At 35.2% G+C, this 25868-nt stretch overlaps 1 protein-coding gene across 1 annotated transcript in view; it reads left to right on the top strand.

Moving 5' to 3' along the window:
- The window catches only part of CDH18 (cadherin 18), a 414410-nt gene that overhangs the window by 324020 nt on the left and 64522 nt on the right, over positions 1-25868 (top strand). The window contains exons 7-8 of the mRNA XM_078153324.1: positions 4272-4408; positions 15538-15659. Of these exons, the coding sequence (XP_078009450.1) occupies positions 4272-4408; positions 15538-15659 (259 nt within the window). The remainder of the gene's footprint in view (positions 1-4271; positions 4409-15537; positions 15660-25868) is intronic.

Below are 25868 nucleotides of genomic sequence, written 5' to 3'. Positions count from 1 at the left end.
TCATTAGGAAGTTTTCACTGATCAAACTGAAATCAGATTCTCTGTAGCTTCCATCCAGAGGGGCTAAGAGAAATAAAACAAAATTAAACAAATCACTTCTCAGACCTCTTCTCCTTGACAACCATTCACACACTTGATAACAGCTATCATATCTGCTCTAAGTCTTTTATCCTGCTGGTTAAAAATCCTCATTTATTTCAACTTATTCCCTATGGCATGATCTATAGATAATTTATCCATCCTGATTGTCCTTCTAATGTGTCGATTTTAATTATTACAGTTACTAGCCAATGATGTGACTGCACCTGGAGAAGTGTTATAATTCCCATCTTGGTAACTAGAGATATAATAAATTTCTGTTTTTGCAATGTTTTCTAATGATTGGCAGCTTTTTTCTTCCTGTTTCTCTTCTTGAATAAATTGTTCACCATGTACAGATATGAGGTTTCTTCATAGTCTATAAGACCTTTACAACTTTCATTTCTTAATCCTGAATCATATATTTTGTCCTTTCTTTTGCCCACCTTCTTACTGAATTCCCTGTATTTGAACAGATATATTGATATAGTGCCAATTATTCACAGATATAACCCTACTTTATCCTCTGTAATAGATACTGGTGAATAAGTTGCAATTACCTTTGCAATGATCTTTTTGCTTAAATTCCCTATGAGAATTTCAAGGTGTGATGACCACGTATCCCATGAAATGACACTTCTTTTCTTATGACAGAGTTAAAGAAACTTTCATTTGTGTCTGCAAGGTGAACCTATGAGGCCTCCACTCATTTTGCTGAACCTGCCTTTTGTGTTCTGATTTCATCTATATCAAGAGATTGCTAATATTGGAATTTCTTCTTTCTTCTTGTTGTATATCAATTTATTTTTCATTACACAGGGATCTCACATCTAGAATACCATTAAAATTTTACTTGATCATCTAAAAACTATGATCCTTAGTGTATTTTGCTCTCTTTTCCACCCTCATGATGCCTTTGCTGATAGAGGGAAAGGGGACTGACCACATATAGGAATGAAAACCATTTTGTATTTTTTTCATGAAAAATATTTTAAAAGTCGCTTCTAGTAATAATGAGTTATTTCAATTTGTCACAAAGAGATTTTGAAGCAAGTCCTGCAAAGTAAACAATTTAATGGAAATATTTAACTTCTTAATTATAAATAATTATCTTTGAATACATCACACTTTGAGCAATATTAGCTTTGAATCCCTTCTTGCTTTTCAGGTTTCACTTTTCTAGGTTCTCATTTTCATTCCTAGGCAATAATCCAAGAAATAAAGGCAGTTAAGCAGAACTACTTAATTTTACTTGAAGTAAAAATTCAATTGCAATTCCATGTATCAGCTCTTCTGATATCAGCATTCTGAATGGAAAAATTTCATATTGTAGAATTAATAATACACACCTCCACATGCAAGAAGAGAAAAGAGAAAATCAAGGTCTATCTAAAGATGTATAATTATCATTGTTATCAGCCTTAACTTTCATTTTCTTTCTCACAATTAATATGGAAAACACACTTCATGCTTAAACTCTCTAGGCATCATTTCCAAGATTGGCATGGTCAAAATCCATTTTGCAGAGGCCCGAAAGGAAATAGAAGTACATTGAGACATCTGGGGAGAGAGAAAGGACACCCATACTTTTCATTGCACTCCTCATCTCTGCACCCTGGCTTTCCTAATTTCTTTAAAGTGCCACCTAAAATTTCATCTTTCAAGGGAATTTTGTTTCCCCCCCCAATCCTCCTTAATTGACTTGCATCTGTTGATTATTTCCAATTATCCTGTATATATCTTGTTTGTACATAGTTATTTGCATTTTTCTCCCCCATTAGACTTCTTGATTGCAAGGATTATTTCTTACCTTTCTTTGTTTCCTTATTAAATAGCACAGTGATCAGAACATATTAGGCATTTAATAAATATTTATTGAATGACTGGCTCAAAAATTGTCTTGTTCCTGGCTCAGAAATCTATACTGATTGTATTATATTGTCCCTGCCTACCCATGGACAATTAATATTTAAATCTGATTTTATTTTTGTCTAATGGTAGCCATCTCTTGGGTGGAGGGGGGGGAAGAAAAAAAGGAAAATAAATTTACATGATAACTTTATTATATATTTAAAAGGAATAGCAAGTTATACATTATAAATATGCAGTTTCATTTACTATCATCTTTTTTTATTATACTATGTTATAGAAATGCTTGTTTTATTCCATAAATTTAAATTTTAAAAAATCCTTAGGGCGAGCCTAGTTTACTCTGTAAATACTTTGGTAGTGGCATGAAAGTAGTACAAAACCCTCTATCTGGAAATACATGGCTCTAGTACCATATTATGTGGTAACTTTGCTTGGTATGTGTGTTGGTCCCTGGCCTGTACTCTCTCGGGCATCTCCTGTTGAAAATAATATGTTCCGGTCAGCTAGGTGGCACAGCGGATAGGGCATCGGCCCTGGATTCAGGAGCAGCTGAGTTCAAATTTTGCCTCAGACACATAATACTTACTAGCTGTGTGACCCTGGGCAAGTCACTTAACCCCATTGCCTAGCCAAAAAAAAAAAAGAGAAAAGAAAAGAAGGGGAAAAAAGAAAATAATGTGTTTCTTTAGAATATATTGACAAATGTAGCATGTTATCAGCATTGACTTTAGTGGGAAAATTGTCAGAAATATAACTAGGGAAATGTATAACTAGAAAGGGAAGGGGGATTAATCACTTAGTGAGAAAGAGAGAAAAAAGATGGCAACTTCAGTGGTTACATTAACATCCTTAAAATACCAAAGAACATGAGGAAAGTCTGCAGCACACTGAAATAATTTTGGAATATTATGGAGGGGCAGAGTAGTATGGTGGTTCAGACTGCTGGACTTCAAGTCAGAAGCACCTGGGTTCATAACCTGTTTCTAAGGCTGTTGTTAATGCATGTGCCTTTTAACTTCCAAACTTGAGGTGACTGTCTAGGACTATCAATTAAGTTTAAAAAGAAAAAAGGTCTAAATCTGTAACAATGGAGGAAGCATGTAACCTAATATGTATTGGATAAAATATGTATAAAAATATGTATTTGGATAAAAAGTAGACAAGTCACAGAGACAAGAGAAAACAAGCAGCTGTTGAAATGTGCATTGGTAGTGCAGGGGATCCCTACACTAATGAAACCACAGACCATTCCAAGAATCAGAGCTATACTAGCAAATAAGGCATGGATGCTTATTCCCTTTTTATAACTCCACACCAAAGAATTCCTGCTTTTTCCCTTGCCTGAGATAAATTCCACTACTCTTGGCTTCTCAGAATTCTCTCTTTTTGTTTTTTAATCCTACAAGTCTCAACTCAAGTTCTACCTCTTCTGTGATAGTTTTACAAATATCCCATTCTATTTGTCTTATAGAACTCACAGTTGAAGATTTATGTGCAACATTATATTGTTATTAGCTATTTCTGTGCACAAATCTATTTTCTCTCATAAAACTTGTAAACTATGGGAAATAGTTGCCCACAAAATACTAAGCACAGTGTTGGAAATACATGTTTCTGCCCACTGCCAGAGGGGTTGGAGATCTGTATGCACCAGGGATTAGACAGTGATTAACAGACTCAGAAAGGCTTGTGGTCCAAATGGATGAGTGGAAATTACTCTTGAGGTCAAACACCAGAAATTCAGAAAAATGTAGGTCCAGGGACCAGGCAGAAGAAGGCTATGATCTGCTTCTAGGAACAAGAAGTCCAAAGCTAGAGGGGGGAATGTTTGGGGAAATGGACCCAGACAAGTCAAAAAGCTACCTTAGAATGGGAAGTATGAGGCATAGGCTATAGAGAATCTGCCTCTGGCAAGAATGAGCCAGAGACTTTCCATAAGCCCTTGTCATTCACAGAAGGGAAAAGGAAGAATGGAATCCAACAGGAGCAGCCTAATAAATACTTTTGAAGTATTGTACTGTTGTAAATTATGCATTCCTCATTAATGTAAGAACTCCATTAACTGAAAAAAATTCCATTTGTGTAAACTTTTTTCTCAAAAAAAAATCATGCCTTGTAAATCAGAAAGTAAATATTTTAAAATATGACTTTAAGAAAGCCACATCTAAAGTAACTAGAATCATCATTTCTTTTTAAACATTTGAATATGTATTTTTCAAATACTTTGGATTTTTAAAAATTTAACCTACTTATTCATGAGATACTTCAATTCTATTATGTAAATTATGAAACTTAATGAATACTTTTAAATTTCTTTGTAGATATTTCATTGACCACAGTGCTGAGGATGATAGGTTTTTCAACATTGATGCTAACACTGGAACCATTAAGACTGCAAAAGTCCTTGACAGAGAGGAAACACCATGGTACAATATCACAGTCGCTGCTTCAGAAAAGGGTAAATAGTTTCTGCGTCAAAAAAAAAAAATCATGCTATATGTCAACATCCATTCTCCCGTCTGCTGTTTGCATGATCATTTCCCACAATTCCCAACTCCCACCCCTGGTCCCAGAACACTACCTTAGTCCCCAAAGTAGACTGGCCTAACAAAAAGCCCAGTGTTTAGTTGGCAAACAGAAGATTCTGTACTTCTCACCAACATGGATACTATCCCGGAGCATGATGCAACATGACCTGTGCTACCTCATTGTCCATGGAGCCCTAAAAGAAAATGTGACCTAGAGTAAGACAAAGCCATCAATTACATCTGCTTGACCATTCAGCAGGCCAGGTAACAGGACTTTGCTTAGGTTTTTCCAATAGGATACTGTTGTGTAGCCTTAAGACAGTCTGTTTTCAGGCAGCTAACGTGGCACAGTAGATAAACTCTGGCTTTGGAGTCAGGAGGACCGGAGTTCAAATCTGGCCTCAGAATCATAAGACTTACTAGGTGTGTGACCCTGGGGAAGTCACTTAACCCCAAATGCCTCACCAAAAAAGGCAAAAGAAAAAAGACAGTTTATTTTTCTGGTTCCCTGACCCAGAGACCATACAGTGAAACTGTGACTGTTGGTGGCTTATTGACCATATATTAATCTAAGGAATAATAGGATGAAAAAACTAAGGGAGACAATCTCTCCATCTAGGGAGCATGTTGAAAATTCTCTTCTGTGCTCAAAGTAAAGACTAGATACCAAGGATTGTCTCAAAATGTATTTAAAATTAATGACAAATAATTAATTATAGGATGAACAAGAAGGTAGTAGATGATAAGATTTAGAACTAGAAAGTACCTTGGAAATCATTCCCCCCAACTCCTCATTTCATAGAGGATGGAAAAAAATGCTAAAAAAAAATACTAAAACAAACTAGGTCTTTGAGATGATTCTGTGAAGTAATTTGTAGCAAATAAAAAGGATAGGGAGAAATAATTTACACAAAAGTGAAGGAGTACAAATTGTTCATCATTTCCGAGTGCGTGGGAACATCAACACTTCTCTTCAACTTAAGAAAGTTTAGATTGATTCTTGAATGATACAGTAAATCTACAGGTCATTAAAAGAAAATTAAGGAATTTCCTTTATAGAGAATAGTAACATGGATGGTAACTGCCATGAACTCCCTTGATGTTTCTATTAGATACAGAGCACAGGGCCAAAAGAGCGAATTTTCTGACTAAATATTCATTTCTTAAATTCTAAAGCATGTGATTATGTAGCATCAACTCTAGCTATATTTAATATGAACGTTTGAATCTACTATATTTTTAACAGGCCCCATTTTTTTTCTTTTTAATTTCTACTAACTGTTGATCAATGTATGTGATCATACCATCAATACAATCTTTCAAGTTATCAGAATCACTGAAGTGTATACATCATTCTAGGTACTGAGCCATAAATAGGAATCTTGCTTAGGGTGAGACAGGAAGAGAGTACAGCAAATCCAACCTAAATTTCCATTTAAGAGTTTTGGGATATGGGTTCAACTAATAGCTGAGGAGAGAGAGAGCTTCCAGAATGAAGCTGAAACATGCCAGGATTATCTAATGAGAAACCTTGGAATCTACTTTTTTGACTCATCTAACATCTGACTCCCATTGTGTGAATTAACACCAAATTGTTTCCTGTTTCTTTGGAACAAATAATACTTGTGTATGGAAAATATTTTCTTTATCAAGAACTTCATTTATGCATACATGCATACATACATACACATACCTATATACATATGTCATATGCATATGCATATAGACATATATATCCATACATATGCTGCAGTACAAAATAGTGCATAAACTGACTACCTATTGGAATGTGTATATTTCAGGCAGAAAGATAAAAGTAAAAATATATGGGCAAATGTCTTGGCAAATATACTTACAAGGGGAGATAATTGACTTATTTTTATGCAATGCCTATTTGGGGAATTGAGATAATGTATTTCTACCAAGTAAAATTGTGTAGTAAATAGTAAAATCTTGGGTTTTTTTATGGCCTATAATAAAAAAAAAATTCAGATATTTCCACCTCAGGGTGGTTTACAATATACATGAATAATATCATTTCAGTGTAACATGCACTAAAACATAATTTTGTCCTAATCACAAACAGGTGCAGAAAAAGAATGAGCATTAACTAAGATTTTAAAGCCACATTGGGAGAATATATAGAGAAATATATATAAGAAGGAAGTATGTCTTCAGGGGACTGAGGGAAGTCTTCCAGATGTAATTGTTTTGAAACAACTCAACATCAATAATATTAATCATCAATGTGGGTTTTCTAAATATTATCTGAAATTTTCTCTCTTAGCAATACAGTTGATAACTTTTCCCATTAGAATTGTGTTTGTTTTCATTATCGTAAACTTTAATGAAAATCTATTTGGACCATGGTATTTCATTAAGGTTTTAGTGCCTGCTGGCAGCATCCAAGTTAACTTAATGGGGGCTTCAGTCTATTCTATGTGGTACAGTTTTTGATTAATTGTGTGAACATTCTATTGGTCAGACTTAGAACTATAATGATCAAAAAATACCCTAGTGTCACTGTGTGTGTGTGTGTGTGTGTGTGTGTGTGTGTTCATGCTTCTTAGGTGTGTACTAACTGTGTATATTGGGAGACAATGCTAGGAAAGTGTGAAGTAAGAGGGCAAAGGGGAACTTAAATGTAAACACTTCTTGTCCCTACCTGTTAAATATGGGGTAACAAGTAAAACAATCATTCTTCAACTTAAGGACCATCAAACAATATGGACTTGCCTGATAACTGACAGGTAACATATCTGGGCCTGGAATTATTCAATCACTTTAGCGTCTAGCCCTATACCTCTGTGTATATTAGGTACTGAATAAATATTTGCTGAAATTGTTGAGTTTCCATTTTCCATCTCTCTGTACTTGCTCACCCACTTCACTGGTTATAATTTCTCTCACCACCCCAATCTAAATGCCTTTACTTTTACAGCCAGCTTCCTAACTTGAATGCCAATACATCCCCCATTTGATTTACTTTTTTCTAAAGGGGTAGGGAGAGGGTAGGGAACAAGGGATTCCCCAAGGTCTTGATTCTTTCATACAGATGAGTCTAAAATGAGTTTATTTCACAGGAGAAATGTAATTAAAAGAGCACAAATTGCGTGTCAGGTGCTTTGATTGAAAAAAGTTACCTCTGTTCTCCATGTTATTTTATGTGATGCAACAAGAACAAAAGTTTGAAGGTTTCCTGAAATTGTTCCCTGTTGCCCTGTAATCAGAAAATTAGATTTTTTGTAGCACCTGCACATAACAAAACAAATATCCATTTGCACAGAGTGGGTGGCTTTAAGTCCCTCCAGTGGCTAGGAATTAGTTTTGTTATTGTTAGTGAGCTTATTTTGATCCATTTAATTTTACTTCCAGAAAGTATGTTTGTATTCCTGATTTTTCTTTAGTTCATGGGGGGACTTCAACAGGTCTATTAAAATTCCATGGTTTATCTTTTAATAGCAAGTTGATCCAGAAGATGTCAATTGTTCCAAATACTGCTAATAAATAACGTGATGACTTTTTTTTTTCTGTGAACAATGCAATCATTGCTAAGTATGACTGTTCCCATAATCAAGAAGTCTTACCCAAATTTCAATCATCAGGTGTTCGATTTGAAAAGGAATTTGGGATTATATAATGTAGTCATCCTCATAGATGAGGAAGTTGAGTCCTAGAGAAGATAAGGAACCTATCTAATATAACAAAGCTATTGAGTCAGGGCTAGAGCTCAAATTTTGTGAACCCTAGTCTATTATTCCATGCTGTTTACATCCTATTGCTCCTGGTGAATTTTAAGTATGTGTCAAATGCTGGGTCTTACGGTATGACATATCTAACAAGTAAAGACCAAAGATCTGAGGAAATATAACTAGTTTTACTTTTTATAATTACTATTTTATAATTAGTATTACTTTTTTATATGCTGTGAGCTCATGTTCTGAGGGTACTATCCTAATTCCCACTTCTCCTAATGAATTGGTCCCTAGAACAGGGCTACCACATTCCTCAGTGATTCAGAGATAACCTTTAGCATTTGTAGTGTTCTTGCTCAAAGGCCCCCCCACCTGTGTGCATCCCATTATAATTATTAATTTATATGATTCAGTCAACCAGACTGGATAAGCTTTGGTGAATGCGTAATTTGCTACAGCAATATAGATGGTACTGTTGGTGCAAACACTCTTCCCCAAAATTTTGTGACATGTTTTCCCACAAATAGATATAGTTTCAAGGGGAAAGTGAACTCAAGCTTAGTTAGCATACGTGTACAAAATTAACCCACAGCTGCTGGTTGTTACAAGTCCTTTTCTACACTTTGTGGGTGTGCTCAAGAAGCTCCCCATAGACATGGTATAGCCTCTTTGTTGGACTCCATGTGGAGCTATGAATCTTCATCCAATTTTTCCTCTGGTCCTGAAGCAGACTCTGACATCAGATGTTCCAGGGATGTGGCTAGGACACTGATGAGAAGACAGGAAGGCTTAAGTTTTCAGATCTCTGAAATTCACAATTCATAATTTCTTTCTCTACCCAAGGTGGGAGGGCAAATGATAGGGGACAAGGCCCAAGTCTGAGCTTCTCCTCATCTCCCAATCCCAAATGGTTCCTTTCCAGAGGCATTTTTCTCTTTTCTCTATACCAAAAAATCTTTCACTTCATATCTCCATAAGCCTTCATAATTCTGAAGCGTATCTGGAAGATCCACTTAAATGTAATCTGTTTTCTTGATTTAAGACCACTTTTATATGAGACAAGTGGTTCTGAACACATTCCCTGTTGGGGGATACTTCTGTGACAACAACTTGTAGAATATAACAAGTATAAGATGGCAAATATATTTTTTGAAAATGTAAGGTTTTTTTTTTCTAGCAACTTCCCTATAATACAGCAAAAATGACCTGTTCATGGCAAAACATTTTGATTAAACCAAATCTTAATTAATTACCTGGCATGCATCAATATTGAATTAATAGGATTATAGAATTTCAGATTCAAAAGGGACCTTTGAGACCATTTGCTCCAGTTTCCTCATTGTACAAACTGATGAAAGAGAAATGAAATTACTTAGCTAAAGTCATATAGCTTACAAATGGTAGAGACAGCACTTGAGCTCAGATTTCCTGGCTCCTAGACAAATCACCTTTCCTTATTTTAGTAAAAAAGATCAGATGTTGAAAATAAACTTGAAGAGTTCATACACAAACTACAATGAAATATCGCAAAGATTTATAATTCTGGGGCACCGAGTTTTTATTTCTTTCTTTGCATCATTCCATGTTTTTTCCTAGGTCCTGGTGTTTTCATGATCAGCTGTCTTATACATTAAACTCACAACAGTTTAAGACATATTGATAGATTCCTAAGTTTAGATTTATCCATTAAAAAGTCAGCCATATCCTTAATACATTTTTATTAATGTCAATAAAATTGTGATTACACAAAAATACAGAGGCTAAGCACTGGGATTGTTTTCCGAAACATTGAGGAGAAAAGAAGACATAGAAACTCTCACTCCAAGTCTGGAAATGGAAATTAAAACAGTCAGAAATAAATTACAAAATTTATTAAACATCAGGATGAGGATTTTCCCCTATAAGGCTTCTAAAAATATAGTTATGTGATTAAATGGTTCACTGAGAAAAGGAATGATTATACAGGATCATTATCTCTTCTGTTAGAAGTGCTCAAGGTAGTATCAAAAAGGATTTAAAGGAAATAAGTTCAAAAAAGAAGATTGCATCAAATGGCAGACAATCTGCAGCAAGTGTTCATAGCTATTTGGAATGAATAGGTTACAAGGACATAAGAATGTAAAAAAAAACTTAAAAAAACTCACTCGGTTCCTTTGGGAAATTATTCACTCAGATATAATGTATGTCAAATATTATACTATGAGAGAGGAAGTCAGGAAGGAAGGCAGGAAAGAATATGTTTTGCATTGCTAATCAATGATAAAACATGAACTTGTACTGATGTAATTCACTTCAGAAACAGGTGAAGTGCTTTCAACTTTTATGGTTGTAATTTACAGATCAAAGCCACTCTTACATTCCTAAGATCAAAGGCACACCTTAACCTTTTGAAGCTTCCAACCTATGTTACACTTAGCAAATAATTATTGAGAATATCTAGGCATTTCTGCAGGAGTAATGACTGACTTTGAGGAAATAATGGCATGAAGTCAATCAAAAGTCGTTAATTCTGGCCAGTCATTATTCTAAGTGGAATGCTGGAAGCCAAGGTCTTGGTTGCTATTATGAGGCAAAGATGGGGGGAGGGATAAGTCACAAATGTATAGATTGTCTTGTAGTTAAGGGAGTTATATTTATGCAACTTTTAAACATTGTATAGGAGCCTCCAATAGATGATTATGCTATATTATATTAACTATATCTTAGAAATAGGAATTTTAAGCACAAAATGAATTAGTTTCTTAACTGGTTAGTGATTTTCATGCTAAAAATCCAGAACCATTATTTTTAACCATTTATTTGGCCTCTAAAAGAGAGTTCAGGAGATTAAATTTGTAAGATTAATTTTTGGTGCCATCTCCCATTTGTATCTTGTTCTATGAATCATCTTTAATTAGAAATGTATAATCAATGTTAACAAAATTTAATAACTTTGAGGCAATACACGTGGGAACAATAAAATGTTATTTGTTATTGTTCAGTCATTTGAGTTGTACTCAACTCTTTGTAATCCCATTTGGAGATTTACTGGCAAAGATAATGAAGTGGTTTGCCATTTTCTTCCTCTCCAGCTCATTTTTATAGATGAGGAAATGAGGCAAAAGGAGTTAAGTGACTTGCTCAGGATCACATAGCTAGGAAGTGTCTGAGGCCAGATTTGAACTTAAGAAAATGAGTCTTCCTAACTGCATGCCTGGCACTCTATCCACTGCATCACCTAGTTGCCCTAAAGAGGTGTTAAAGAACTAAAACTGAATGATGGAAAGGGATAATGATTTAAGAAAAAAGACCTGGGTTCCTATCCTAGCTCTGCCCCTGTGAGCAGTTTACTTCCACTCATTTGACCTGTTCCTTTATAAAATGAGAGCTTTAAGCTATATGACCTTTAAAGATACTATCCTAAAGGTATACCTAAAAGTTAAGGAGTCTGTAGGTGAAAAATGGCAATTAGAACAATACCAGCCTGACTATTTAACAGGATGATGGCAAGGAAAGCTATTTGTAAACTTAAGGTGCTACATACATGCTACCACTGCATGACGATTTTGATTTTACTTTTTCCTATTGCATTCCTATTAAGTCTACTTTTCAGGTTCAAGATTTTGGAGAGAAATAAATTATTTACATGACTCTCTTTTAAAGCCAACATTATTTGTGCATTGGGCCATCTCGAGTGGAACTGATGAATATCTGTCCACTGGACCCAGATGGCTCTGGAGGAGAAAATGAGGCTGGTGACCTTGCATCACCATCCCTCCCTCAAGTCAAATTCAATTGCAAGTCACATCATCATCTCCCTGATGTCACAGTCCTCTTCAAGAACAAAGGACAAACACAACAACAACAACAACAGCAATTATCTGTGCAATTAAGTGTCAGGTTTCATTTTGTTGTATGCTCCAAAATTTTTTTTCTGATATTTGACTTAGGTAAAAATTTTAGGCATATTAGATAACCAATATTGTTAATTTTTTGAAAATATTTAATTTAGTCCAAAAGGAACTATTCCAGAGAGTCCAATTTCCTTTAAGTGTTACAAACTCAAATACCGTATAATGAAATTCATTCACAGAATCTGGAATGATCAAAGAATCTAATGAACCAAAAGAAGTCCTATGACAAAACAAAAACAACACACCCTCCAGGGAAACAGTGGTGATTTTTAGAACATACACAAGCAGTGCTAAGTGATTGATTTATTAAATTAATGTTCAACATAATTCAGAGTTATCCAAGACTTTTTTTGTGAATTTTTGAAAATGCGAGAAATATAACTCCCATCTAACAGGAGAAGGAACCTGAATATACAAATGGTAAAATTTATTTTGATTAATCATTTTCTTTTGAAAGATTATGTGAAATAAAGTTTAGAATATCAGTGTTCTGGAAATTAGACATCTTCAGAACAAATTAAAACAATTTTTGTTTACTAAGAAAGTTGTACTATGGATAGTAATGAGGATAGTTTATATTATTGCCATATTTTGCATATTTTCCATTAATCACTCTTACAGGGAGAAAGCACTAGAAATATTGGAAAGACAATTTATGCAGAAATAAATTAAAGGAAAGGTTTTTATTAATGCTTTGCGCAGCTCATTCTTTCCCTGCCAGGCGAAAACAGAAAATTCCCCCTTCCTGGTAACTAATAGTCACATAGGAGAAGGTAGGACTTTTATCTACCAATTAACAGTGTATATCTAGTAATAATAATAGCAACAATAGCAACAATATTATATTTATATAGCACATGGTGGCTATAAAAATTATTTTATCATAGATAATTTTCATAAATTATTCTATTTTAACAACAGCCTTGTCACTGAAGTAGTGAAAGTATTAAGGAAAGATTATACATGAAAGCAGAAAAAGCTCTAGATTTAAGTTTGAGAATCCTATTCCTCTCCTCCCCTACCTTTCCCCAGGTGGACACTATGTACTTTGTTGTTGTAGGCTGTGGGCTTAAGTGACTTTGCCCAGGGATACACAACTAGTAAATTTCTAAGGCTGGATTTGAACTCAGGTCTTTGTGACAACAGGACCTGTGCTCTAGCCACTGTTCCACCTAGCTGCCCCAACACTATGTACTTTTTGCAGTAAAGAATCTGCACCAATTTAGGTTACAGTAGAGTGACACTCCATCCTTCCAATGTCAATCAAATGTCCTGAAAATTGTTGTGTTTCTTTCTCACAAAGTTTAGATTTATGCTATAGTGATCATGTTCTGGAAAAGTTTATGATGTGGCAATATGATACTCTGGAAAGAACACAGAACTAAGAGTCAGGAGCCCTGGGCTTTAATCTTGACTCTGCAGCTAAACTTTTAAGTAATTCTGGGCAGGTTGATTAACTTTAACTTTTCTGGGCTTCATTTTCTTATCCATCTTTAAAATGATGGCATCTAATGAGAAGGACAGTTAAGTGCTACAGGAGATAGAGTACTGGACCTGGACTTTGGAAGAGATAAATTCAAATCCTGCCTCAGGCACTTATTAGTTGTGCAACCTTAGAAAAGTCACTTAACCTTTCTTTTTTTCACTTAACCTTTCTCGGCTTCAGTTTCCTTACATGTAGAATGAAAATAGTAGTAGCATCTATTTCACACAGTTGTTGTGAGGATAACATGTGTAAAGTGCTCCACAATCCTTAAAGTACTACATAAATTCTAGCTATTCTTATAATATGAGCAGTAAAAATAGTCTAGCATAAGTGATTTGCACATTAATGACCCCATTAGCCAATTGCCACTTCTTAGTAATGAGCTCCCTAGTCTCTCTAGAAATGGGGGTAGGTGGGGCGAAGAGCTCAATGTATGTCAATTTCACTCAAGTTCAAAATATCATTTTGCATTGTTGGCTATGGTTTATCTGCTGTGTGCCTATTGTGTCTTGGCAGATGATCCATTACTCTTCAAGTGTTATTAAGAGCCAAGTAACTGTAGCATATCGTACTTAGGTAAAGGTGTAGGAGATAACATAGTTTTGTTTTGTTTTTAAGGTTGAGTTTTAACCTATTCTGCTTTCCACACCTGATAATTTTTTTTAAGTGGTGCTAGGGTATGACTTGAGAGGCAGTGTGGATGTTGTGGAAACAACACTAACCCTGGTGTCAGAAAACTTGAGTTTGATGCCTTGGTTCTAACATTTACTAGACGTGTGACTGAGGTTGTCCCTTAGCATCTAAGAGCCTTAGTTTCCTCACCAATACATGGGGACATTCTTATTCTACATCTACATGTATCTCTATATCACAGCTTGTCACTCTGTCTCTCTTACTTGTAATTTCATTAATATAAAGCATTCCTTCCAGTGAGGAAACTATACTAATCAACAAATTTTACATAACTTAGAGTGTTAGGTTAGGATCTCAGAAGTAAAATGCCTTGGAATCACAGATCTAGAGCTAGCACGGATCTCAGAGGCCATCTACCTAAATCTTCATTTTAAGGAGGAGGAAACTGAGTCACAGAAAGTTTTAGTAACCTGCCCAAGGTCACCCAACCTTGTGTATAAGTTGCAGTAAGTCTAGTAAATAAACCAAAATTTGAACCCCTGTCTTCCTCATTTCAAATCCAGAAATATTCAACATTTCATGCTTTCTTTCTTTGAATGCCATGCCTAGAGATCATGAAAAGACCCAGGATCACATAGTCAAGATGTGTCAGAGGCAAGACTTGAACACAGGTCTTCTTGACTCTTATGCCTGCTATCTATCTGTTATTTTATTCTACTTTGCTGAGAGGAGACAGGGTGGGGAAGAGGGAAAAAAAAGATAGGAAGGGGGAAGGATAATCATACTTGACCTAATTACCTCATAAGAGTGTTCTGAGGGAAGCACTTTATGAACTAGAGATATAAAAATGAGCTGTTATGATAAAGCACTTTTTAAAAAATTGAGGACTGTTCCCTTTGTTTTCTTAGTATATATTTAGCATTGCTTTTAAAATCATGAAATACTTTTTAAAGATTAAGGACAATGATTTGTTTGTGTTTTTTTAATTATTTAAACATTACACTGCTTTTCTTAGATTAATAATCAAATCAATCTTTCATCTTTTTCTTAGACTGTGACAGTAGACAATGAATTCTGACAATTTTCTCTCAGTTCAGTTCCTTAATAACATGTAATTTCTTTATATGACAAAACATCATTTTAGCATTCCTTCTATGCCTTAGTATTCATTTTTCTTTTTTTCCTTGTGTTAAGGAGTCTTAGTAAAGAGTGGCTCCATAAAGTTGTCTTTTACCAGTATTGTGCTTTAGCACCTGGAGCAGGTAACAAGCTCCAGTGTTAATATCTGTTTCAATAAGGATATTAAGATGTGTATAATAAAACCACTAAATTCCTCTTTGTGTGTCTTACAGACAATCCTAGCCTGCTGAGCCATGTTGCAGTTGGCATTCGAGTTCTAGATGTCAATGATAACCCACCAGAGCTTGCCAAGGAGTATGATATTGTAGTTTGTGAAAATTCTAAGCCTGGCCAAGTAAGTCATTAGTTTTATACTTGTTACATTTCTCTTTTACTGAGGAAGGCAAAATGGGCAGCTTTATTTTTGTAAATGCTATTTTTACATGTCAAAGATTCTATAAATGGGGCTTGTGTTCTAGGTAGAGGTTGAGGTCCTTCCAACTCTAAGATTATGAGATATAACAATAAAAATGACTTAATACATGAAGAGATTTAAAACTTTACTCTTTCTATGCACTCATTAGACTATTATTCCTTAGAATCAAAAATGATATGAACTTATCAATTCAATGAAATATTAATTTAATACTTACTACAAGCATAACAGCATCTGATATCATGGGGAGATAGGAAGGTAATAAATTTGGATTAACAGAAGAAGAACATTGAATTGTAAGTTTCAAAATGCGAATTTGTAAGCCTTACCCAGATACTATGATTTAACCAATCGCCTGGACCTTGGGGGTCTTCTGTAGAGTAAGAAGGAAAGCAAAGATCTAGTAAGACAGATGATAAAAGTTAAACAGCTAATAATACAGGAAATTTGACCCCAGTACCAACTGGAACCTAGATATTACTATTTCTTTGGAACTTACTTCAAATTGCACTTTGTCTCAATGTTGGTATGTGAATGCTTGTAATCAATGTTTAATTAGTGCTCATATTTTAATTTTAATAGGCACATTTTTCTACTTAATAATGACATGTCCCTCAAGCAAATTCATAATACTCATTTAACAAGTCATAGATTAGCCATGATTTGCATTAATGCAAGGAGTTCTGACAGTAGGAATATCCCCACCCTGGAAAATTTGCAGATCTTTCATGCATTCATAAGTCAAAAAAAAAAAGGATAGTAATCTTTATAATCTGTTTTGGGTTTTTCCTAATAAATGTTTATCGATTGATATGTTGATTGATTATTCAGAATATTGTATTTCATATTTTTTTGTTGGATTCCTTATAGGGAAACTAGAATAATTAATTATTCCACTGACACTCTGTTGCCTTTTTATTTGTATTATTAACCCATTCGTAGACCTTATGACATAATCAGAAACTGGTAAGAGCTGTTTCACTCTAAGTGAGATAGGATTCCAGTTTGGTGATTTTGGAAATAAACTTTACTAATCACAGGTTTTAAAGGTATGATATTTCCATTGTTTACACTCAAAATTGCAGGCCTGATTCTCGAAGATTTTTCTTTATACCTCCTACTTTTGAGTCAGCACAATGAGAGTACAGTGTTTTAGCCAGAGTAAAAGTGAGAAAGAGGCCTTAGAAGTCAATTTTCAGGAGCTCATTTGTGTTGCAGAGCTATGTGTAGTTCAATGAAGAATCGATTGCTTTCAGAGTCCCCAGTGCCTTCCTTTTATGAATATCTTGTATCTAAATGTAAATATATATGGCTTTGGCAAGAAGATGGAGCTTTTTGGAAGCAAGTATTTTTAAACTGCAGATAGTAGAGCTCAGGCTAATTTAGGTATCCATATGAAGAGCCACAAAACATTCCTCACAGTTTATGTATTTTTTCATTCAGAAAACAAGTTTAAACTGCATTGAAGTAAAAGAAATATTAATAAGAAACTCATTCACATATGAAATGTGAAGTAATTTTCCAAGGCAGAACCTTGTTCAAAAGCCCTAAGACCTACCTTTGCTGGAAACTTAGTAAAAAGGACATGGTATTTTCTATCCTCATGTGTTCTTTCATCCTCTTCCTTCCCTCAGAACCAAATTTACAGCAAATTAAAAAAAAATGAGATGGATGGAAAGGAGGCAGTAGTTTCTGTTCCTCCCCCATAACCTCATCCCATTGTCACTCCCAAAAGTCAGGAGTTTGAGGATACTCATTAAATCTGATTGCTAGGGAGTATAGCAAATTTAGCCTGAGTCTATGACACCTATCAAACTTAGGTTAATGACTAGAAACAGGGAGCAGATACTATTAGCAAAGTCACTAATTGGAGGTCCTATTTGTAAGGTGAAAGATAATTTATTAGCTGAGATAAGAACCTGTGCCTTCAGAAGGGGGAAAAAAAAGGATTGTACTGGAAAAATGTTGACTAAGAGACAGCCTTTGCTAGAAAATGGAAGGGTTTTGCAGTTCATAAGACTTCCAAAATTCAGTGACAGTCATAATAAACTTAGGAGAACAGTTTGAAATACTGAATCATCTCAATTGTCAAGAGGTATAAAGATGATCCTAGTCAATGAATTAAATTGATCACTTAGATATTAGTCCAAGTTCTCAGAGAAAACATTTATTTGGCACAAACTTCTTTGACTGACTTTCCCCACCAATAATAAAGGGAGCTCCCAGTAAGTAAAGTCTGCTTATCAATGAAGATAGGAAGCAATAGCTTCCTAAAGAATAATGTTATTGTGTAGTCTTAGAGTTTGCCTGGGAGCAAACCTGAGAGGGTAAGTGACTTGCCCAGGGTCACATAGCCTGAATATGTCAGAGCAAGGACTTGGACCCTTCGTTTGACTCAGAAGCCAGCTTTCTATTCATTAGGTCACACAGCCTCTTTTTGATTGACTTCCAGGACCAATTTACTTGTGCCTTTATGCATTTTAATGGGGTACAGATCAGTCCAATTAGTTAGTCAAACTAAGTTTGAGATTATATTGATCTGGCTGTTCTTTCATTCACATATACACAGATTGAATTCTCTGGTAATAATAACAGCTGATATTTGTGCAGTACTTTGCATATATTATGCAATTTGCAATAGGTTCCAAAGTTGGTTTTTGTTTTTGTTATGTTTTTTTTTGTGTGGGGGGGGAGCAGTGGAAGGACAAGGTAGGATTTGGACCTGTGATTTTGTTGCCATAGGAAATTCCCTGCAAGTAAATTCCCTCTACTGATGCAGATTGACAAGGGTTCTAAACCTTGTAGTTTTAGAGAGTTGCTTGGGGCACTGAGAGGTTATATAATTGCCTGTGCACCAATAATAGTCAGTTAATAAGGTATAATTATCCCCATTTTAAAGATGCAGAATCTCAGACACAGAGATTAAGTGGTTTTACAGTTAATAAGCTCATGATAACAGCTAATAAATATTAGAGTTAGGATCTGAAGCCAGGACTACTTAAGCACGTTAAACCATGCCAGAATAAATTTGGCTTAGGATTTTGTCCTTCCACATATCTTGTTCATACTTTATTCACGATATATCTTTACCACAAGAGTATATGACTCATTAAGGCCCAGAAATAGACTAAATTCTTAGCCTGGCATTTGAGGTCCTTCACAATCTGGTCTCCACATACTTACCAATGATTCTTGACTACATTACTCCAAGGAAAGCATTTGTTCCAAGCAAATATTTTTCTTTTTAACTTACTGTCACCATAAAATATTATGTGTAATCTCACCTTTGTTCCTTTATTCAGGCCAGCACTGCCTAGAATGCCCTCCCCATCCTTTGCATCTTTCCAAATTCTAATCATCCCTCAATGGCTAATTCAAGTCCCATCTCCACCATGAAAATTGATGGGTTAAATATGCTATGATAAAACAACAAGGAGCCTGATATCTCAAGCACAGGAATATTTTAGACATCAAATATGCCTCTAGAGCTAACTTATACGAGATGAAAATTGGATCCTCATAAAGCAAACAATTGCCAAGCATGCAATAAATGTTTTTGCTTCTTTCTTTATGTGAACTGGTGACAGAAACCTAAAGACAAGCTAAAGAAACAAAAGGGCTCACTGCAGCTGAATTTAACTGAAAGTTAAGATTATAGCTCTTTTCAAAAGAGTTAGGAAAAATTAAAGGTCTATTTGAAATCTTCATAGATGTTTCCTACCACAAGAGGCCTAGCAATTTTCCTGAGAAGATTTATTTACTTGACTTCTCTTTTTATCATTTTATTCATTTAACAAATCCATTCATTTAACAAAAATTTTTGTCACCTATTCTGTGCGCTAGCAGAACAATCATATATAATATCAGATTAAGATATTGGATAGATTGTAACATAAATGGCACTTTACAAACAGGTATGAATATAAAATACTTTAATTTTTGAATTTTATGAGAATTCTCACGTGTATTTTAGGGCATGAGCAAGTGGTTCAGGAGTCACATTTTTTTTTCACTTTACTGTATTGTAAATTAGGATCATAGAATTAAGACCTGGAAAAGAATTTTGTTACCATCTAATCTAACTAGCTCATTTTACAAATAAGGAGACAATGCATAAAACTTTGTTTATATATATGTGTCTTCTCCCTCTAGATCATAATCCCTTTGAGTATAGGAAATCTATTTCGCATTTCTGAATATCTCTCTCACTACCTGCCACAGTACCTTGTACTCAATAATATCATTTAATTAATTACTCTGTCTAGTATATGTAGTCTTAAAAACATTAACCAACACATTAGCCTCCCATCAAGGCAGATCCAAACTTCGGAAAGAGGGGTTCATGACCTTTGTTAAAATTGCCTGAAAACAAAGCCTGAGTATATTGTACAAACCTAAACAAGTGATTTTCCATTCTTGAACCTTAGTTTTCTCATCTATAAAATAAGAGGATTGGACTGGATATTACATAAAGTGTTTTCCATATCTAAATTCTTAGCATTTTCTGGAATCGTCACTGAGTATATTGGATTAAATGGAGGAACAATGTAACTTGATTTGTTATCCAGTCTGGGGATGAAATGGAGAAGAATGACTGATGGGTTAGGGGTAGGGGAAAACATGAAACCCAAGTTGGAATGGACCTCAGAGGCCATCAAGACCAACTGTCTTTTGTATGTGAACTTCTGTGAAGGGAAAACGTTTTTTTTATTTCCAGAGCAGTCCATTCCAGTTAGTAAGATTTTCCTTTCATCAAGGCTAAATCTGTTAATTTGCAACTTCCACACACTGATCCCAATTCCACCCTCAGGAGCCATGCAGAAAATCTCTAATCCTTCTTCTATGGCATAGTTCAAGTACTTGAAGGTAGCCATCATGACTCCTGTCTTTATATCTCATTTTCAAACTGAGCTCCTGTAGTTCCTTCAAATGATGGTTACATGATATCAGCTCAAGGCCCTTCACCACGTTTGTTGTGTTTTCCAGTTTATCAATCTCCTATCTAAAATGTAAGTCTCACAACAATTAATGTAGCCTGATCACAGCTTCATAGACCAAGACTATCTGCTTCCTATTCCTAGACACTATGACTCTTCTAATAGAGTCCAACCCCATTAGCTTTTTTGATTTCCAAATAATATTGTAGTGCTCCTAATCCACCAAAACCCACACATCTATTTCAGAATTCCTATGATCTAACCATCCTTCCCCTTCTTCTACTTCTGAAGTCTTATACTCAAGTGTAAGGCTTTACAATTATATCTGTTAAATTTAATGTTATTATGTTCAGCTTAATGGTCTCCATTGCAAAATGATAAAAAAAAATCCAATTGGAGGCTATGTGACCATTTATTGTGAATATGGAATAAAATTTCTGCTACAGCATAAGCTTGATGAATAGCACTGAGCGTGGTTTGGATTCTTTTATTTTGTGAAAATTTTACTAATAATTGGAAAGATTATATAAATATAATTCAAACTTAGCTCTAAAGTCAATAATGAAAAATGCAAGAATTTCAGTAATGTGGAACAGATAGGATTTGAAGTGAATAAAATCTCATTCTTAAGGGGGGGGGGAATCCAAAAAGAATGCAAATCTTAAGTTCTACTTTTGTATCAAAAACAGTTTTAAAGTTCAATGACCAGTGAGCTAGAGGAGAGCTGACCTTCTACATGAACCTGGAAGTAAACCAAGACAGAAAGAAAGCACCATAATAGAATATCCACTTTAAAACCTCTTAAAGAAAGGAGGGAGGTTGAGGTTTCCTCTTTGTCTAATCAGTACTGATTCCAGAAAACCATAAAAAATGAAGGGGGAAATGATAAAAATGTTTAAGGTCAAGTACCCAGTTCTCCCATGACTTCACTGGACCTTCAATAATGAATTAACTTTATAAGCTTGAGCTTTCCAAAATGTTGATTAAAAAATACAGATTATCTAGCAATAATTTTCAGGTAACAAGCTTCTTTGAATAGTAATGATCAGCATTTTAAAATATCCAAGTCATAAGGAATATATATTGTTCAGTCATATCTGACTTTTTAGGACCCTGTAGACCATAGCACATCAATACTATCTGTGGCGTTTTCTTGGCAAAGATACTGGAGTGGTTTTCCATTTCCTTTTCAACAGATTAAAGCAAACAGAGGTTAAGTGGCTTGCCCAGCATCACAGAGATAGAAAGTGTCTGAGACTGGATTTGAACCCAGGTCTTCCTGACCCTAGGCCCAGTGCTGTATATACTGAGCTGTCTAGCTGCTACTGAAGGATGTATATGGACAGTCATTGTTGAGACAAATAGTTCTTGATTGACTTGTCTCACAACTCCTTAGCATTTGACTGATACTTTTCACATCAATGAAAAGCACAAATTACATTATTCAATAATCAGCAATTTTTCTGTTAAATAATTCTCTTAGTGAGCCTACCAATGGATGAATCTAATTATTTACATGTTGTCTTCTTACTTACATAGTTTTTACTCTCACCTTGCAGATCAATCAAAATGCATTTAGTGTCATCTACTATATAACAGGCATTGTGCTAGTTTCTAAATATGCAATGACAAAAAAGAAATAATCCTTGCCCACAAGAAGCTTACATGTTTTAGGAGAGACAACATATATGTATATAAATATATACAAAATTAAATATATAATGTATGAGAAGGTGGCATTATCAGGTAGAAAGATAAGCAAAGAGCTCATATATGAGATATCATTTGAATTGACCTTTAAAGTCATCTAAGAATCATAAGAGATAAAGACAAAGTATGTTCAAGGTACAGAAAATGGCACAGAGATGAAAAAATGGAATTTTGTGTCCTAGGAATTTATACATAGAGAAGTAGATACAGTAGTGTTGTTGTTCATCCTTTGCTCTCAAAGAAGACCAATGACATCAAGAGGGTGATGTCTTGACCAGCAAGTGAATTGGATTTAAGTGAGGCAGGGCTATGCAAAGTCATCAACCTCACTGTCCAGAGTTATTGGACTCTAGTAGCAAGACGTAGATCAAGACTGGTGAAGGCCCAATTTGCAGTGGGAGATCCCAGCCTTTTTAATCTAAGGTCTTTCCCACATCTGTTTGTCTGAGGCAACACCCATTCAGTGATTAAAAGCTAGGTAAGAATTGGGGCAAAAAAATGACCTAGCTTGACTTCCCAAAATAATTCATCTGGGTGGGAAAGACTCAGAGCTTCTTGTCAGAACAGAAACAATTGCCATTTACTCTCACTCTGAACCACTAAAACCCAAACAAAGAGCAAGTGAGACTTGGGTTGGGACCTATTATTGGCCAATCAGTGAGAGCCAGAGTGATTTGGGTTTAAAGGCACAGTCAAGTAGCTCCATATGAATCCTAATAGGCTTTACAAAGCCTGGTTTACTGAGGCTATATTTCAAGAAATCAGGAATGAAAACCACATGAATCAAGAGTTCATTGTCCCAGCTTAAAAGAAAAAAAAAAGATTAAATAAATAGGAAAGGGTAAAAAAATCTAGACCCCAAGCCCCAAGATATCTTACGAAGTATAAAAGAAGACATTAACACCTGGGAGGATAAGATATAATAAAGATAATACCTGAATTGAAGAGAGAAGAGGTTTCTTTTTTTTCTTTTCTTTTTTTTTTAGGCAATTGGGGTTAAGTGACTTGCCCAGGGTCACACAGCTAGTGCATGTCAAGTGTTTCGTCTAAGGACAGATTTGAACTCAGGTCCTTCTGACTTCAGGTGTGGTACTCTATCCACTACGCCACCTAGCTGCCCTGAGAAGAGGTTTCTCAGATGTGGAAGTAATGAGGGACCTTAATCTAGGCATATAGGATAGTTTGTGCAACTGCTTAGAAGAGGAAAAGGGAACACAAAATTCAGGGACTAGCTAGTGGGCCAATTTGGCTGGTATATTCAGTGCTTGAAAGGAAGTAATGTATTTCAAGAAATGTTTGGAAAGATGAGCTGGAAAGTAGAGAGTCTTAAATGCTAGGTTAAAGTTTTTATATTTTTCTTAGAAGCAAGACGGAGCTACTCAAGAATTTTCAGCAACAGACTGAGATGGCAAGAACACTGCCTCAGGAAGAATAAGTTAACAGCTGTATTAGATAGGGGGAGACTGGAAGCAAGAAGGTTAGGAAACTGTTCTAACAGTCTCATCAAGGAGTAAAGAGAGTATGAAGTAAGGTGGTGTTCACGTTAAGCTGTGAGAAGGGAACAGACATGGCTAGAATCGACAAGAGGTAGAAAAACACATCAAGAAAGACTCAGAAATTGCAAACCTGTATGATTAGTTTAGAAGTAGCTTTAAGAGCAGTTTAGAGAAGGTATGGTTTTTAAAGAGAAACATGAGTTCTATTTTGAACATGTTGTGTTAGAACTGCTGGTGATTTATTCAGGTAATAGAAGGCAATTGCTAACACAGAACAAGAAATCATGAAGGAAGATTAGTTACCATCTCTGCCTCTAATATCTCTCCTCTCTCTACCACACAGCTGTCAATTTGATATTCCTAAAATCCCATTCTGACCATATCACTCCCTTTCTCCAAAATCCCTAGTGATTCTTTAGCGCATCTCAAGTAAAATATAACATCCTCAGACAGGCATTTAAAACTTCCACAGTTCCACAGTATTTCCCATGCCTACTTTTCTAGTTTTATTTATATTACTTTCTAGTATTATGTATATCATTTTACATATTCTCCATTCAAGGTAAACTAGACTGCTAGCTATTCCCTATCTATGCCATCCTAACTTGCCCCATGTCTCATCAAAGTTGTCTTTCCTCACCTCTATCTTGTAAAATCCCTCACTTCTTTCAAAGCACAGCTCAGATGCTGTCTCCTAAACCTAAATTTAGTTTTTCTTTATCCCACTCAGTTGTCAATATTCTCTCCTCTCTTTCTCTTCCCTTTCCCTTTTTCTCTTCCTTCCCACTTCTATCCTCCCATATGCTCCTCCTAGTTTTCCTCCCTTTCCCCTTTCTCTCCCCATTCCCCCCTCCTAGCCAGCAATAGTGACTTAAAAGGAATAATCAGAATATTAACCATTTCACAAATAATATTTTCATTTATCCAAAGCCAGGAGAGATATAAACTGCTACCCTGAGGGGACTTCAAGGTCAAAAGGTGGTGGTGGTTGTTGTTTTTGTTGTTTGTTTGTTTTGTATTGTTTTTTAGATTGAGGAAATTTCTGCAGGATAAAAAGTTAAAATGTCCATATAATTTTCTAGATGAAGGTAGAGGAGTCATGAAGACATAGTTTTGACAATCATATGTGCTAAAAAAAAATGGACTCTGTTACGTTTTGGTCTGTTAGGAAGTTTTGGTCTGTTACTTCAAAGAGAAATCCTTTGTCTATGAATGTTTATGACATTTAAGAGGCTTGAAAGACAGTAAGGAACTTGAAAAAGATGACTATGTGGTAAGGTATGGACACAGTCCTGATAAATCAGGCCAGAGTAGAAAAACTTTCCCCTCCCCCCATGAAGAATGAGCAAATTTGCCACTGAAGGAGACAACATGGTTTAGTGATAAGATCAGTAGATTATAATCTGAACTGAGTTCTTCTGTGGTCCTGTTTTCTCTTTATATTTATGACATTGGACAAATCCTTTATCTTTAGTGGCTCTCCCTTTTTTGTTTCAAAAAGGAAGACTGTGGATTTACTCTTCAAGTGTTGTTTCCAGATAAGTGTGCTTTAAAATGAGGATAATGATATCTGTAGGATGTTGAGGAAGGAATGAAAAGGCTTAAAAAGAAAAAGACCATCCTTTCCAAGTTTGGAAAAGAAGAAATGACAGTTAACACTGGATATTTGAGAAAACCCAATGCATTCATATCTACAGGGCTCTCTGAAGATTAATTGAATTTATTATTTGATTTCTCAAACAATATTTATTAAGCACGTTTTATTTGCAAGACATTGTGGCAGATCCTAGGGATGCAAAGACAAACATAGAACCATTTGTAGTATCCGGAGTTTACGTTTTACTGGGGAATAGAACATATATACGCAAAAGAAACTACAATGTAATTTGAAGAGAAACAGAATTAAAAACTGGAGGAAGATTAGGGTAAGCTTCACCAAGGAGACATCTGTTTTAAGCCTTGAAGGAAGGCAAGTATTCTGAGAG

Source organism: Phascolarctos cinereus, unplaced genomic scaffold, assembly GCF_003287225.1.
Source record: "Phascolarctos cinereus isolate Bilbo 61053 unplaced genomic scaffold, phaCin_HiC Scaffold_4;HRSCAF=312, whole genome shotgun sequence".
Taxonomy (NCBI): Eukaryota; Metazoa; Chordata; class Mammalia; order Diprotodontia; family Phascolarctidae; genus Phascolarctos; species Phascolarctos cinereus.
This window is presented reverse-complemented; position numbering and strand designations above follow the sequence as displayed.